At 46.5% G+C, this 16,589-nt stretch overlaps 1 protein-coding gene across 5 annotated transcripts in view; it reads left to right on the top strand.

Moving 5' to 3' along the window:
- Nucleotides 1-16,589, top strand: part of l1cama (L1 cell adhesion molecule, paralog a) — a 50,398-nt gene that overhangs the window by 9,357 nt on the left and 24,452 nt on the right. For 4 of the 5 annotated variants that reach the window (XM_035381794.1, XM_035381791.1, XM_035381796.1 and 1 more), the window contains exons 2-3: nucleotides 11,412-11,484; nucleotides 15,926-16,337. In XM_035381794.1, coding sequence (XP_035237685.1) covers nucleotides 16,205-16,337 — 133 coding nt within the window. In that variant the 5' untranslated portion in view covers nucleotides 11,412-11,484; nucleotides 15,926-16,204. Of the gene's footprint in view, nucleotides 1-1,525; nucleotides 1,657-11,411; nucleotides 11,485-15,925; nucleotides 16,338-16,589 lie in introns of those variants that run through there. The other variant, XM_035381793.1, reaches the window with a different exon arrangement.

The following is a 16,589-nucleotide window of genomic DNA, read 5'->3' as shown; positions in this document are numbered from 1 at the left end:
CGCTCTAATTGCGCTCCTGAATTGATGCCCACTTAGAGATTCGACAGAGGAAGGGATGTCCGTCTTCTGCTGCAGCTGTCATCGCTCAAGACAACCGAATGCATTTGAATTAATCGCACACCGACTCCATTGACGGTGCAATTACTTTAGTGCCTCACGAAGCGGCAGGTCGTCTCCCCACCCCCAACCCCCACCCTCCACCGTCCATCCCCTTCCTCTCTCGCCCCTCTCTCACCCATGCGCCCAGCCCAGCCCTGCCCCACTCCCAAATGTGCTGTTGTCTCTCCCTGATGAAAGGGTTCATAATTGTTTTCAGGGAAGCCTGAATAGTACAGATGTATTATATGTATATAGTATCTCAGATTATATCGGGCCTCTTTCCATTTAGCCCAATTATTCATCCACTCTCCACATGAGTGCTGTGTGTGTATGTGTGTGTGTGTGTGTGTATGTGTGTGTGTGGGAGGGCGGGTGTCTGTGTGTGTGTGTTATGGTTATTTGAACAGCTTGATATGAGTAGGCTTGTGAATGTGAGTGCATGCATTTGCGTATGTGGATGCATTATGGTTATTTGAACAGATTGATATGGATAGGTGTGTGTGTGTGTGCATGTGCGTGTGTGTGTGTGTGTGTGTGCGCGTGCATGTGCGTGTGTGTGCCTGTGTCTGTGTCGGTGTGTGTGTGTGTGTGCGTGTGTTATGTGTACAGTATTTTTATGTGTGCTGGTGCATTATGAGCATTTGAACAGATTGAGATGGATAGGTTTGTGCGTGTGTGTGTGTGTATGTGTGTGTCAGCATAAGTGTGCCATGGTTATCTGAACAGGCTGACAGCTGATGGATGAGTTTGTGCAATGCAGACCTGTATATTTCTCAGGTCTGGGTCAAATGTCTAAGTATTTGAAAATACCATTATGGATTTACATGACATTTATTCCGAATGTCCCAAATGTACGTTTTGTATACAAAGTATTCAAAATGCTTTCTTTATAAGCCAAACGGGTATGGCTGGGAATCAAACCCACCACCCTCTGTCGCTGGGTGTTCTCCTCAGCGGTGCAGTCACTCTGCCGTCCCTGCCCCCCCAGCCGCTCTCCGTCTCCCGCTCAGCCGAGCGCAGGTTTAGTGCGTGTTTGGTTTAGGGGTGTAATTGCGCGTGCAGGGGAGAAATTGGCTGTAAAGCGAAGACTCGGCGGCGCTGGGCTGCAGCCGCACAGCTGTGGCTCAGCGACGGGGAGCGAGAGCGGAGAGAGCGCCGCTCCAGACTCTGTCTGCTCGCGGCTTCCTGTCCCGACACTGGCGCGGAGTTCGACCTGGGGCGGGGACAGACAGACAGAGAGAGAGAGAGACAGACAGACAGAGAGAGAGAGAGAGAGACAGACAGAGAGAGAGAGAGAGACAGACAGAGAGAGAGAGAGACAGACAGACAGAGAGAGAAAGAGAGACCACAGATACAGAGAGAGAGAGAGAGAGAGAGAGGCTGACAAATGGGGGGGGGGGTTAGTGTCTGAGTTTGGAGCAAGGCTGGGAGGCGGGAAACTAGTGGTGTAAAAGAGAGAGGCGGGGGGGCTCAGACTGAGTCCTGAGGCGGAGAGACAGAGAGGCACAATCGGAACCATCACAGAAAACTTGGACAGCACTTAACGAGCATAACGAGGTAAATTTCCACTTAAATAATTGAATAAATGCAGAGCAGAGTGGAGGGAAGCAGTGGCCTGGGGGTTCGGCAGTGTGGTTATTGACTGTGTAACCGTAGACATGAATATTTTGACAATAGTGGGAGTGAGCCACTTAGAAGAGATGCGGGAGAGACGGCGAGAGGAGACAGACGTTAGGAGTGAGCGAGGAAAAGGGGCAAGGGGGAAAGGGGAATGAAAGGCAGCAACAGTGTTTTTATAGACATACATACATACAGTACATGCATGCGTGCACACCTCATAGCACAAGCAATGTGAGTGCATGAACTGAAAATGCAGGACACAGATTTGCTGCATTCTGGCATTTCTTACTAATTTAAATATAATCTTTTTTGCTGGTTACTAATGTGAATTTAACCCCCCCCCCTTTCTGCCCTGACTCTTCCTATTGCTTTCATTCTGTCCTGCATTGGTGTCCCAATCCCAGTCCCATACTTTAATTTGCTCTTATTTTGTAGTTTAAGCAGACGTTTAATCTTATAGTCAGGAATATGCACTTTGACTTTTTTTTGCCTGTGTTGTGGAAAACCCCGACTACAAACAGATGAAAATCTCTCAGACCAGGGCCTGGCTGGCTATCTGTATTCCTCCATCTGTCTCTCAATCTCCTCTCATTCTATCTGTTAGCTCCAGCTCTGGGTTGTTGTGACGCCTCTCCTCTGTAGGGTCTGTGTGTGTGTGTGTGCATGTTTGTGTATTTGTGTCTCTGTGTTTGTGTGTGTGTGTGTGTGTTACTGTGTGTGTGCGTGTGCATGTGTGTGTTTGTCTTTGTATGTGCGTGCATGTGTGTGTGTGTGTGTGTGTGTGTGTGTGCAGGTGTATGTGTGTCTGTTTCCTTGTGCGTGTGTATGTGCGTGCGTGCATCCATGTGTGTGTGTGTGCATGTGTGTCTGTGTCCTCGTGCATGTGTGTGTGCGTGTGTGTGTCTGTGTGTGGGGTGGGTTTTGACAGTACTGTGCATCAGCTGGGAGACGTAGCTGCATGCAGGTGTTTGCTTCAGGATGAGAGAGGGGAGATAATTCTCTTTGTCTGCTCACTTCCTCCTCCTCCTCCCCTGGCTTCTCTTCTGTTACACTTTCTGGAAAGTGTGCCAGTGGCCTGCAGAGAAAATAAGAAGCTCTTAGGAGACAGCTCCTTTGGGAGCGGCCTTTTTCTCGTCCTACGCGTGTCCTCGATCTGTGCGCCATGCCTGTCCAACACACGTGCTCACACTTCTGTGAACTAATCCAGTAACTGAGTTTACGAGCTGTCTCGCATTGTTCTGCCTTTACTCTCTTCCTGTGTATGTGGGTGTGTGCATGTGTGCGTGTGTGTGTGCGTACATGTGTGTATGTGTTTGTTTGTGTGTGTTTTTTGTGTGTGTGTGTGTGTGTGCATGCGTGTGTGTATGCGTGTATGTGTGTTTGTGCGTGTGTATGTTTTTGTGTTTGTGTGTGTATGTGTGTTTGTGTGTGTGTGTGTGTGTGTATGTGTGTATGTGTGTATGTGTGTTTGTGTGTGTATATTTTTGTGTGTGTGTGTGTGTATCTGTGTGTGCGCTAGAGGGAAAGGTCAATGCTGCCATGTTGTCCCTACTCAAAGTCTGGCTGTCATTTCCTATAACCAAAGGGAGACAGAATAGAATTGGACACGGCTGGACTTAGACAGAGAGAGGGGAGAGAAGAGGGAGAGGGAGGGGAAAGGCGAGCGAGAAAGAGAGAGATAAGGAAACTGCTGACGAGAACAGAAAATTAAGTGAGGGAGGAAAAAGATGAGCAAAAAGCTATTTTGATATGTAAATGGATAAACACACTGACGTACAGACAGAAACTGTGTAATGTTCTCACTGTAAAATGAGTATCTCAGTTATATGATAATGTCAATGCGGCATCCTTGGCTGTGCCATCGTTGGAATGCTAGCAGCGCTGTGTAATGTGTGTCATGTCACCATGTGAAGCTTCGCCTGGTGGCTTCAGACAGAACGGCAGGAACTCCACTGCACAGACAGATAAAACACACAGATAAGTTACAAACACCATTTATCACTTTCCAAACTCATTTAGGATACAGGCATACAGATTAATATGATGGCGTGTTTTTCATATCCATTTTTTTTTATGAAATCAAATTTGTGAGAAAGGAAAAATGTAAATGTATGTACTTTCAGAGTCCACCCATTCAAAACATGCCTGAAGGAACCCTGGAGGCAGGTTTGAGTTTTCAAAAGCCATGCCTTCTTTAGGCAAACAACCAATCAGCGATCGGCTCATTGACATGCAGCAGACAGTTCCTGAGTGAAACCAGGCTGAGTTGTTAATAGTTATCATGTTTATAATGATTCAAATTTACACATTCAGCGGATATTTGATGACTAACATTACCCAGGGTGCCTGCCCGATTTGCAGAGCCAGGCTAGGCACTATTTTCACAGTTCCAGTTCTGAGGTGAGACCCTGGGAATTATCCGTCAGCTGTGACGGAGGCAAACCGTGAAAAACGTGTTCTTGTGAAAAAAAGAAGATAATAGGATTTATAGGAAGCGTGCTGGAGCTGACCTGAGTCTAAACGCTTTTATTAAACAGGCCAATTTGCATCCGCAGCCAGGTCAGCTGAGGTTGTGAAATATTCTCTGTTTTTCCTTCCCGAGGCTAATGAAGGTGACGGCTGTGTTGACCGTGCCTTCGTACCGTTGTTGGATGAAAGCTTCCCGCCAGCGCGTTGCCCAATTAGAGGATCGGGCTTTTAGCGGTGTGCTGGTGTCACTGGAGTGTGGAGTGGGAGGCCAGGGTTCAGAATGTAAGCTCTTCGCCTCCACAAAAATCCCCCGCTCACAGCTAAATATTTGAATTGTTGAGAAACTTAAATCCCCTGACCGTCTATCAACTCCTACAGTATGAAAATTAATGCGTGCGTGTCTTTGTATTGTAGACATTTTTAAATGTACAGATCCAGATTTGTATATTTGTTGTATATTTAGTTAATAGTCCAGTCTAGGACCCCATTGAAAATGAGCCAGCTATTGCTGACTTAATGGGTAATCCTTGCACTCAATACTTTACAGATTGTTTCTCATTTTAACATCTCATTTTCACAATAGTCCTCCTTGTATTGTTTTAAGTAAGTGTATTTCTATTTTGTAATTTTTATATGATGAGTGCAAATCAAATCAAATAATGCTGTAGCTTTCAAAATCAAAGAAATGATGTTCTAATTGCACCAACTTCTTCAACTGAAGTTATGATCAGTTCATTTGTACATGTGCTGTTTTCACACTTGTTTTTACCATATTGGACTTTGATTCAAAAACAGTTTTGTCCTAAATTTCACAATATTCAGATGCACTATTTCCATGTACACTGTGCCAGAGAAGCTCAGAGAAGTACTGTTTCTCCAGGTTAGAAGAAGAAAGAGAAAGAAAAGAGAGAGAGAGTGGGAGATAGAGGGAAGGGAGTGGGGGAGAAAGTGATGGGTAGTTTGATGAGCTCACAGCATGGGCAGAGGAGTGGGAGAAGGGGATGATTGGTAAAAAGAAAGATGCTTGGCAGGGAGAGAAAGAGGGGGACGACAAGCAGAGAGAGAGGGTAGGAGGAGGGTTGTAGGTACGTAGGCAGGAAGGGATGGAGGGGGTGGAGAAAGAGAAAGAGGATGGAAGGGAGGAAAGGGTTCTGTGGGCAGAAGAGATACGGTCTGATGAAGAGGTGAAAGATGAAGAAGCTCTGCCATTTTGTAGGGAAAGGGAGTTTTTGAGAAGCACACAGGGTAGGAGCGACAGATGAAGACATAGAGAGAAGAGATGCAGAAGGAGAGGGCAATGGGGGATAGGGGGGATGGGAGAAATATTGCTGTGTGCTGCTGGAGTCAAGGGGTTGCCATGGTGATTAGGGGGGAAGGAGGGGGAGGGGGGATATTGATATCTTACATAAGTACACAATGTAACACACAGGACCAAGCACACAGAGACACATCAGCACGCCAACATACACAGCATCTGACACACACAGAGGAGGCTTGTATGACACACACACACACACACTGTTTAGTGTATTAATCCACACATGGGCTGTGCTGAATATTAGTCTTTCACCAATTCCTGTTCTCTCCCACTGAAGACAATTTGAATAGATTCAAATCCTTCTAAACTGACTTTACTTGTCAGACATTTACCCAGACCGCCACATTTAACTACAGTATGGCCTGCCAGGGGTTCCACAGAAAAACACCTTGGAGGTGTATACACACCATAAACCGATTCCTCCATTTACTAAATGGCGGTGTTCCTAAGAACTCTCACACAACACAATTAGTAATATAAATACAACTATTTTTTAGTTGGATAAAAGGTCCAAAGTATTGTTGTTTTTTAGTCACTAATCTCTTATGTGTAAAAGAGTTCCCCTTATTTGTCGATGGCACTCAAGTGAAACGTTCTGACATTCGCAAAAAGAGGAACACCTGTTTTAATCTGCGCTCATATAAAGACAAAACTGTTCTGTCGATACAGTCTCCCCTCGGGGGAACATAATCCTTTTGGCTGTAGAGCGACTTAGTGTTGACGGTATTTTTCCGTAGTGATGGACTTGCTTTGAGAGCAGGGGGGCCTATGCCAAATGCATTATTTTTTGCCTCAGAGCATTGTGAGAGTAATCCGCTGGGATGCATTAGCGACGGTGCGGTGTGAAGGCATCGGTTTCGGTGTGTGTCTGCGCGTGTGAACACCGCGCCCGCTTCAGCTCACCCGACCGCTAGCGGCTGCTTTCATCATGGGGAACACATTTAGCTGAGCTGCTGCTTTTCAATCCGTTTTTCATGTGTATTCCAGGCACGTAAATTCTCTTTCATTCATTTTTGAAAGCGTATTGAATGCCACAAGGTTAACGTAGACACCAATGCGCACTCCAAGTCTAGATCAATAATCAAATCCAGGTGGACCATTATAGCAGATGTAAATGCGAACCTGAATTTTAATCAGGCTGGCCAGCTGAGGATAGCTCCCCCTCTTTAGACAGCTTCCTCCCAAGGTTTTTGTCCCCATTGGGGAGTTTTTTCTCACCACCATTTGAGTGTTTTTCTTCCAATTGGGGATGTATTTGCTTCACTTGCTTGTTTTTTGGGGGTCCAGGCCTGTTTTTTGCCCAATTTTCCTTCTGTCCTTGTGACAGTTCTGTGTAAAAAGCACTGTATAAATTAAATTGATTTGATTTGTTCTGATCACATCTTAGTCATTTTACCATCGTTGATATTTTCTTGCGTGCATCCGTTTCGGAATAGTCAATCCCAAATCTGTTTTGTTTTCTGACCACCATTGGTCATTTTCATCAAATAAAAAAGTCTAGGAAACTATTTAATGGCCAAAAACTATCCAGCTAACCCTTAGTAAGACCATGGCTTATCTTAATATTATGTTTGCAGGCCTCTATAAACAGACGTGTGTTGTTCCCCCTTTATAATCTTACTTCAGTCCTCCATAGGAAAGCAGAACTGCTCATTAGTGACAGGATTTCCCCTGTCAGATACATGCAGTAAATCAGCTTTCATTTGTCTGATTTTCTGTGTCAGACAGTCACTCTACCCTTTTGCACCCAGGATTAAGTGTCTAAGGGGACTCTGCTCGTGAACACCCCAGTGGCCTGTATGATTATATTGACTAAGAGCCCATAAATCAGAAGACCTTTGAGGGCTTTACAGCTGGGGAAGTGGGAACTCCGAGAGCAGGCCACAGGCATAATCACAAAAGCATCCCTCTATCCCTTATTAAACAGATTATTGTCATCCAGATCCCTGTCACTATTAAAACATGCATTCATACAATAAATTCTGAATTTTAATGTCTCATTCCTGTGAGATTTATTCTGCGCAGCATGAAGCACTGGTATTCTACAGTCATACTGCCAATCCTTCTGCTCATTACTGATGGTTCAGGGTTCATGGCAAGTAGTGAACAGGTCCCCAAGGCATAGTTGGGGGCTAGGGTGTGGAGTTATACGTAAGTGTAGATTTTGTCAGGGTGTAAAGTTATGTGTGTAGATTAGGTTAGGCTGTGGAGTTGAAGGGGTAGATTGGATCTGGGATTGCTGTCCTTACTCCCAGTAAACACACGTTACAGTGAAGGCAAGCGAGCTCTCTAAATCCCGTCCCCACATCCATCTCCCCTGACATCTTCCCATTCATCTCCTCCCTGGTGATCTCATCCCTCTTCCCTGGATGTGTCCCTGCTTCAAACAAACTTGTGTAACTCACCCCACCCCCCACTCAAGTAACCCACACTTGAACTCACTTTCATCCGGGACTACCATTCTGTCTCTCCTTCCTTTTTTCTTTAAATCCCTAGAAACATGCAATTTTTTACCTGCGTTCTCCTTTTCTCTTTGAGTCAGACCTCCTTATAGTCAGCAAGGAGCTCTACTCTGCAAGGGTGCTTTTCCCTCTGCCATTCTAATTCTCATCAACCCCTATGCAGCATTTGACACAGTTGACCTTCACCTCCTGCAGTGCTCCGGCTACCTTGACAGTAGGCAGGAAGACAGCAGGTCTTATTTGGTTTTCTTCATGCTTGATAGTTGCTCTTTTTAGGTTGCATGGTGAGGAACTGTTTTGTTTTGAGACCTCAGGACCTCTCAAGAGGTGTCCCGCAAGGTTCGGTCCTTGGTCCACTTCTCTCCGTACAGAAAGTCTCTTGTTTCTGTACTGTCCTTCCATGCTACATTGCTGCATTGATGAGACACAACATTTTCTCTCCTCCCCCCTTCTGATACTGTAATAGCGGTATGCTAGGCATGCAGATTGTTCCTGTAGAACATCTGCAGAATCCACCTCCTCTTTACCTCTTACTCAAGCCAGCTTTACCTACTACTCAACTTAACTCTTAGTCCAGGTGTTCGTTTCATGTTTGCACTACTGCAACTCTCACCTGTGTCCATTTGAGCAAGACCTGCTGCTCCTCCTATGTATTTCTGAGCTAAAGAGACAGTTCCATTTCGCTGTTTTGGATGTAGCTGAGGCTTTTTTCAACCTGGATTTTATACTACAGATCTTTTTTTAGTAGCCATAAAATACGCTCCTGTGTTTCTTACTCTCTCTGCTCCCTTACTATAGGTAGGTTCAGTTGGTGAATCTGGCTCTATAATTAGGTTTATGAATGTTCTTGAAAAGGTGTGGCCAATCAGACATATGTCCACAGCCGCTAATGTTTTCCTTGGCCACAGTCCTTCTTGCATATTCATAATATGTATTAGAGTGGAAGTGAGACAGAACATTCAGTGTAATGAATATGGAGCTGAGCTGAATGCACTCGATTTATGTGTCTCTTCAGTCAGATGCTTCCCTGACTGCAAAATTGAGAATCACTCTCAATCCTAATTAGTTAATTCATGAGTTGCTGCATCCATCTGCTTAAAACCACACTGCCTTCACAGCTCTAAATCGCCACCTGCGGCAAAGCGGATCAGCGCTGCCCTCCTGTAGGCCCTCGGCCCAGCTTCCTGCACCAACACGCGGTTAAATTCACCGGTGCCCTGCTGCAGGAGCTCAGAGCGGCCAGAGCTGATAATGGATGCATGGGGCCTGACCCCCCCCCCCCCCCCCCCCCACCTCCCTCGAGAGCGCAGCTGGCTCTGAATAATGCAGGCAGGCCGGGTCAGCGCACGCCCGCGCTTCATGTGTCGTGTGGCGCACACGCCTGTACGTGTGACACATGACAACAGGTTGAATCAGCTCAGCTAGACAATCTGATCCTGGCACTGAATGAAGAACTACGCCCCATTGTGTCTGGGCTAAGCTAGAATGTGCCTTCTATGATGTTTTTGTTTGTGGTCACAGAGCTCGGAAAAGGCTTTATAATAATTTTACTGACTTGTGGCAAATTAAATATAAGTGAGGTCGTCACATTCAGCCGGGAAATGTATTTACTCTGAAGTACCCACTTACTGTACTTCGCTTTGGATAAAAGCGTCTGCCAAATAAGTGTAATGTACCCTCACTTAATAGTTCACGTAGTGATGACATCATCCTTTTTGCCCATCTTCTTTTTGGTAACTCATATTTTGTTCAACTATTTTATCAACGCTGACATTTTGTGGCATATATTATTTTGGTCCAGACTCAAACGAAGTCCCTGGTGTCTTTCATTCTTTTTTCTGCGATGTTTCATCTTGTTTCATCTTTGCAAGCTGTAGGCCAGAAAGATCTTCTGAAGATAATTCTCTCGCTGTTGTGCAATGGGCATAAAAATGAATATAAAACACTAACATGAATTCAGAATCATGCATTAAAAATTACTCCTTACAAAGCTACCAGCAGAATTTTTTATTTTATAAGAGATTTTCTGTGTTGTGCAAAACTTGTTCTCTCAAAAACACACATGCAAATACAGCGTGCTCCATAAATGGGACAAAGACTGATTTATTTTTTTGATTTGGCTCTATGCTCCCCAACCATGGACTTATTGTAATATGTCCCAAACATTATGGTACACTGAAATGGGGGGCTATGTATAAAAAGTGCTGTAATTTCTACATGGTGAAACCAAAGCATATATAAAAACGAAGAATTTAGCCTCTTGTGAATTGTTTGATTACAAACCTAAAATTGTGTAGTGCAGAGCCAAATTTAAAAAAAGTTTTTTTCCTAAACATTATGTATAATTTCTCAAACGCTGTGTATATACGGAGCTTTGTGAACTAAATGCAGTGACAACATGTGGTTACTGTCAAATCAATACAGGTCCATTTGAATTTGCATTTTAGATTGAGAGAGACAGAAATGGAAAGAGGAGAGATGGTGAGGAGCTTTGAAAGAGGCAGGGTGAAGGTCAAACATTCCATCAGAACGAGATGGAAACAAAAGAGAGGGAAGGAGAATGAGAGAAAGTGAAAGGTCACATCATAATGTTTTTTTCCGCATAATTTCATGATGTTATGATTGCCCCTATTTGCTCAAGCTGCTTTGCTTTATGATGGCAACATGCTTCTCTCTCTCTCTCTCTCTCTGTCTCAACACTGCAGTACAAAGAGGGGAGTGAGATTTTGTGCCTGTTTACTTTTAGATAAAGTGTTTGTCAGCGGGAGTAGTCACACGGTCAACAGCAACAATAGTAACAGGGGTTTAAACCCTGAGGCTGCTGAACCCCATTTGAGTGAATACAGCTGCTCCTACGCACTGAGGTCAGAGAGAGCCGATACAGTTTTAACAGGGGTCAGTGATCTGGTGATCTCAACCCTGGATTTAAACTCTCCTGCTGAGGTTGTCGCAGCCAGCCCTCATGGTCTCTCCTTTTGAAACGGTTTACTGTCGGACCGGGGCCCTGGCTGTCTCCTTTGTGTCCATGGGGATTTATCAGTTTCTCTAATTAAATCCTCCAGTCCATTGGAAAATTCTGTGATAGCTAATGACACTAACAAGGTTTCAATGACCCAGTTTTACTGGTACTTCTTGCAAAAATCTTTATAAAGCTGATTGCTGGGGTTCTGGAATGGTGTTCAGTTTGTGTGTGTGTGTGTGTGCGCGTGCGTGCATTCGTGCGCGTGTGTGTGTTTGTGCGTGTGTGTGCGTGTACGTGTATGTGTGTTTGGGAGGTTTATTCTTTTCCACATGCATGTGTTTATGCATGTGTTGTTTTGCTGACTTTGTTGACCATATGCATTGACTTTGTGCTTCTTTATCTTTCAATATGAATATGTTTAAAACATATGACAAAGACAGCACAATCACTCTGGTTTAAGCTCCTGTATTTGTCTCCACAGATTAATAGACTGCAATCACTCCATCCATCTGTTGCTGGGAATAAAGAGTAACACACTCTCCTCCTCTTCTTTGGTGAGTTCATCCTTTCAGCATTTTCCTAGTGAGGCTAAAATGTAGAGGGAAAAAAAGATTAAGAAGCTCAGCTTTAATTCTCGGTGGCAAACCAGAGAACGAGAGAACGGTCACCATCTGATTCATTGATCGGTTGATTGAGAATTCAGACAGCTTGGCTGATCAATACCCTCACCTGCCTGTCTAACAGACAGGGAGATGGAGAGGCGGGCCTCCCTCGCTGCCTGCCTGTGTGGGCACTGGCAGGGCGAGACTCTGGCATCCCGGCAGATTGACTAACGCTCTGAGGTCTAACCGGGATGTTATACCACACCAGAGCCGCAGCATCGGCTGTGTCGGGTTCCGTCTGCGCTGTGAGGAAGTCTGCCTCCCCCTCCCGCCGCATCTCTCTCATTAACTGCTATTACCGAGAATAGCCTTTGATCTCCCTCCTCTGTCCCTTTCTCACTCGTCCTCTCCATCCCTCCCTTTTCCTCCCTCGCTCCAAATCTGTCGGCTCTTAACGAGCCCATCCTCGGCTTCAATTATTCACCTCTTCTTTTATTCATCTGTTATTATTGTGTCCGGAGGGGAAACACGCGTCGATAAATAAATAATGGTGGCTGGGAGAGAGAAAGAGGCAGAGAGTGAGTGAAAGAGTGAGAGAGGTGGAACAGAGAGGTGGAGGGAAAGTGTGGCGAAAGTGTTGGCTGCAGAAAGTCCTCTTGACTTTCAGCGCGTTTGTGTTGAGCGTGCGTGCGCATATATGAGCGCACACGGGCGTGTTTGCGTGTGTCTGTGGGGGATGCTGAGAAGACCTTGTTGTCATGGAAACAGATTGAGGGAGGGGAGTGGATTGTTTCCCCCATATCCCCCCCCCCCCGACAATCGTTTTTTTTCTCAGCTTGTTGTCAGGAATATTAACCCCTGACACTGTGAGGGAGGGGGGTGGGTGTGGGGGTAGGGGTGGGAGAGGCTTTTAAAGAGTAAGAGGGAGATGAGACAGAGGAAATGGATGCCCTGTCATACTCTTCTACTCAATCTGAATGCTGTCACTGTCAGTGCTCATAGCAATGCATGTCGATACGGCCAATGCCGGCACTGAGCATCTCTGCACTTACAGAGCGCTGAGCACTTGCTCTAAGTCAATACAGAGAGGTTATGGTGATGCACTGGTGTCAGGAGCCAATCAGGCACTACCTCTGGCTCAGGCTGCCTCAGGAGACCACTGCCCTCTGCTTTCAGGACATACTAAGGCAACAGTTGGACCTGCTCTGTGCCATTAGAAAGAGATGGTAGGGATACACAGAATGGCATTAGAATAAATAGAATGTTGGATTATGTGCCAATGTGATCAGTCACACAGAAACACTGGAAGGTCATGGGTTTGGTGTCCATTTGTGTCTGAGTGAATACTGAACTGGTTACTTATGCATACTCACACACACAGCCACCCATAAATACACGCATGCACACACACGCACACATGCATGCTTACACACACTCACACAAGCACACCCAGGCAAACACATGCATACATTCACAGCACCATTTAATCCCACACATATACACACAAACACACAAACATGCACATACATGTACACACACATACTCACGCATACTGACAGCACCATTTAAGCCCCTCCTTCCCCCCCACACACACAAAGGACTCGTTTTTTGCTAATACAGCAATACAACAACACTTGCCCAATAGTGAATTATGAATTTAGGAGAATTTAGGGCAAATTGCACTGATGAGGGGAGAATGGAGGGGGGTGATGAATAATTAACCCTTTAGGGGGTCTGTGACTGAAGGATTCACCCCCTCCTCTCTCTTCTGTCCAGTTCTCTTCATCTCAGACAGACTGACCCTCAGGGAGAAGGGGAGAGGGATAGAAGGGCATGTTCTCGTTTATTTCCTGCCCCCCTCCTCTCCATCCCCCTCTTCTACACATCCTCATGGTGGGGGGTATTCAATATTTAAAGAGCAGGGATGACAAGACAGTAGACACACACACACCCACCAGAGGTCTGATATTCCTTTTGTTCTTCTGAATTTCTCCCACATCTGTGTTAACGTTCAGTTTGCCTACTTAGAGTGTGCCCACATCCAGCTTCAAACTGTGTGTGTGTGCATACAAGTGTGTTGTTTCTGTGTGTGTATGTGTGTGTATGCATTCAGGTTTAAATTATATTGTAGAGCTCTGTGCTCAGAATGAAAGAAAAAAAAAACAAGTTGAATAATAGTAATTTAAAAAATGTGATGCTTATACACTTTTTGTCTTCCCCAATATCTCTTTTCTCTCCTCATGATTGGTACCTGTAGTGTTCAGCTTGCATTGATCGTGCTCAGTACGTGTAGAGTTCAGCTTGCATAGAGCATGCTCAGTACGTGTAGAGTTCAGCTGGTACTGAGCGTACCTGTAGAGGCCGGATCTGAGCACAGGTAGCACCTGTAGAGTTTCATTTCCACTGAGCATGCCCATGGAGGGAGGCTGTGTGATTCACCAGGTCCTGGGGGGCACACAGCTTTTCAGCTCACTAATTGCATAATTACATTATTATATCATTACTTTACTACATCACTTGCTTCCCGGGTGACTTGTGTATCTCTGTTTATACCATGGACTACCGTGTTCAAACACCCCGCGAGGTAACTCTCTTACACACCGTCGCTCCCGGTGACAAAACCACTGACAGAATGTGCAGTCAGCCACTGATACCCCAGCAGTGGGAAAGCCACTGTCTCTCCAAACTACTGACCGGTATCCAGATGGACAAATCAGGGACTGGTGGGGTGGATGGGGTGGGTGGGGTGGCGTGGTAGATGGGCGGATGGGATGGGTGGTGGGGGGAGCGAGAGAATGAGAATGTGAGAAGGGGGGAGAGGTAATGAAGTGATTGTGAGACCTGATGTCTCATTAAGACGAGGAGGGGATTACTGACGCAGCTGTCACCCTTATTCAGGGGAGGCTGTGGTGAGGTGAGGCGTGAGGGGGCGGGCGGGGGCGGGGGCGGGGGCGGGGGGGGGTGCTAAGTGGCTGGCTGTACCGGCCCCCTATATGCCACACCTCTGTAAGCATCCCTCCTCTGCTGATTTTAACCCCTCCCTCAGGGTCTCTTGGGTGCATTTTCTCTTTCGATGAATACCCCCCCCACCCCCACCCTCCCTCCATGCTGCCATGTGCCTTCAGCACTGCAATCAAATCTCAGTGAAACTGCGGAGTGGCACGGGGGACCTTCCTGACCACACCACGCACGTGACCTGACCACGCGCTGGAGGAGGAACAAAAGAAAGAGAGCAAAGGGAGTGAGGCGCACGCTCCCTCCTCTCTCTCTCTCTGTCCATCTTCCACTCCTCCTTCTCGCATCCTTCTCTCCGTCTCCAAGGTCAGATCTCACGCTGACGGCGTTGGCAACGCGCTGACAGGCTGGCGCGATGCCCGAGCAGCAGGCCCACGTGCGGTTCATCGCGCCCAAGGCCCCGCCTCCTTTCCACCGCGTCCGCGCGTCCTCTCCAGTCACTCCGCGGCAGCGCGCGTCACGCGGACGCACAGCCCGGCCGGGGCGCGGGGGCTCTGCTGTTTGTGTGTTCGCTCACGCGCAAGTGATCCCAAAACAAAACCAGCGTGAAGCGGGCCGGTCGCTCTCCCGCTCGAAATCGAGGTGCCGCATCGACGTTGCGGCGAAACCGTGGCAACGTTGTGGTAACGTTACGCCAGTGTTGCCACACGGTTGCAATGAAGTTACATTAACATTGCGGCAGCATTTTCGACATTTTCCGGTAAAGTTTCAGTTTTGGGTTTTACAGCTCTTACCATGCATTGTCCTCCTACACATTTTCCTGTTTATGAATGTATGGTTATTTATACATCTGCGACTGCTTGTTAACCCATGCTTGTGGCTGTATGTGGCTGCAAATCTGTAGCCTTTTTTGTACCATTTAAGTGTTTAAAAATATGTAACTGTTTATGTATATGTAACAGTTTTTTTAATCTGTGCTTGCTTCTGTGTGTTTATAAATCTGTAGCCGTTGTGCATCTATAATGCGATGTGACAGAGTCTGTCTCTCAGCTGGCTCCAGCTGGCGCAGCGTAGAGAGGCTGTGAGCTCCCAGCGCTCCTGTTCACACAGTCTGTTCATCTGATCCACTGCAGATCTCCATATGAACTCCATTAGTCCCACTGAAAGCAGGCCACAAACCTGATCTCTTTATTTACCACAGAAGTAACCGATTCTCTGCTCTCGCTCGGCCCGTCTCCTGCGGCTTATTGTTCTGAGCGGGGCTGTGGTCCCGCTCCCCTAGGTCCTGACCATATGGTCCACCCTAGCCCCTCCCATTTAGCTTTAAGCTCCGCCCACATGTGACATCTGACATGTACTTCTCTGTGCTCCTCCTCAAGCTCCCTCATTTATGGCCCCTCCCTCCCTCCCCCCTTCCCCAATGTCTTTTATCTTTCAGATTGAGGGAGGGCAGCAGGAGGGCGTGTACCCGAGGAACGGAGAGAGAGAGAGTGAAGGGGAGAGTGCATCAAACAGCTCACATATACTGCTCTTTGGAGAGAGGGATTGAGGAGGGAGATAAAAACATTTACAGAGGTGTGAGAGAGAGAGACAGAGAAACACACTCAAGGTCTCTCTCCCCTCCCTTGAGCTTGTGTGTGTGTGAACGGGAACGTGTGTGTGTGTGTGTGTGTGAGAGAAAGAGAGGGCAGGTGTGAAGTTAATGGGACAGTAGGTAATGCATTTCATGCAGTGTCAGCGGGATGGCAGTAGGAGGCGCTGTGCCCCTCCTCCTCCTCTCCTCCTCTCTCTACTCCTCCTATCCCTCGCTCCGGGACCAGGCCAAGCGGTCATTCACTTCCCTCCAAACTGTGAGTACAGCATTTCTACTGTGTGGTATACTATAATATGACAGCTGTAATATGACTGGGTTGTGTGGTATACTATATGGGTCTGGTGTAATATGGCTGGGCTGTGTGGTATATTGTAATATGACTGTATTTCAGGCATTTTCAGGTAGTGATGCTCTCTTATATTCACTATTTAGCTCTACTACCTGCACTGACCTGTAATTAAGTTGTAAATTCATTAGGATTCCTCAGTCTCTGTTTACCACTCTCCCA

This window comes from Anguilla anguilla, chromosome 11 (assembly GCF_013347855.1).
Source record: "Anguilla anguilla isolate fAngAng1 chromosome 11, fAngAng1.pri, whole genome shotgun sequence".
Classification (NCBI taxonomy): Eukaryota; Metazoa; Chordata; class Actinopteri; order Anguilliformes; family Anguillidae; genus Anguilla; species Anguilla anguilla.
The sequence above is the reverse complement of the archived record's forward strand: the minus strand, read 5'-3'. Positions and strand labels throughout refer to the sequence as shown.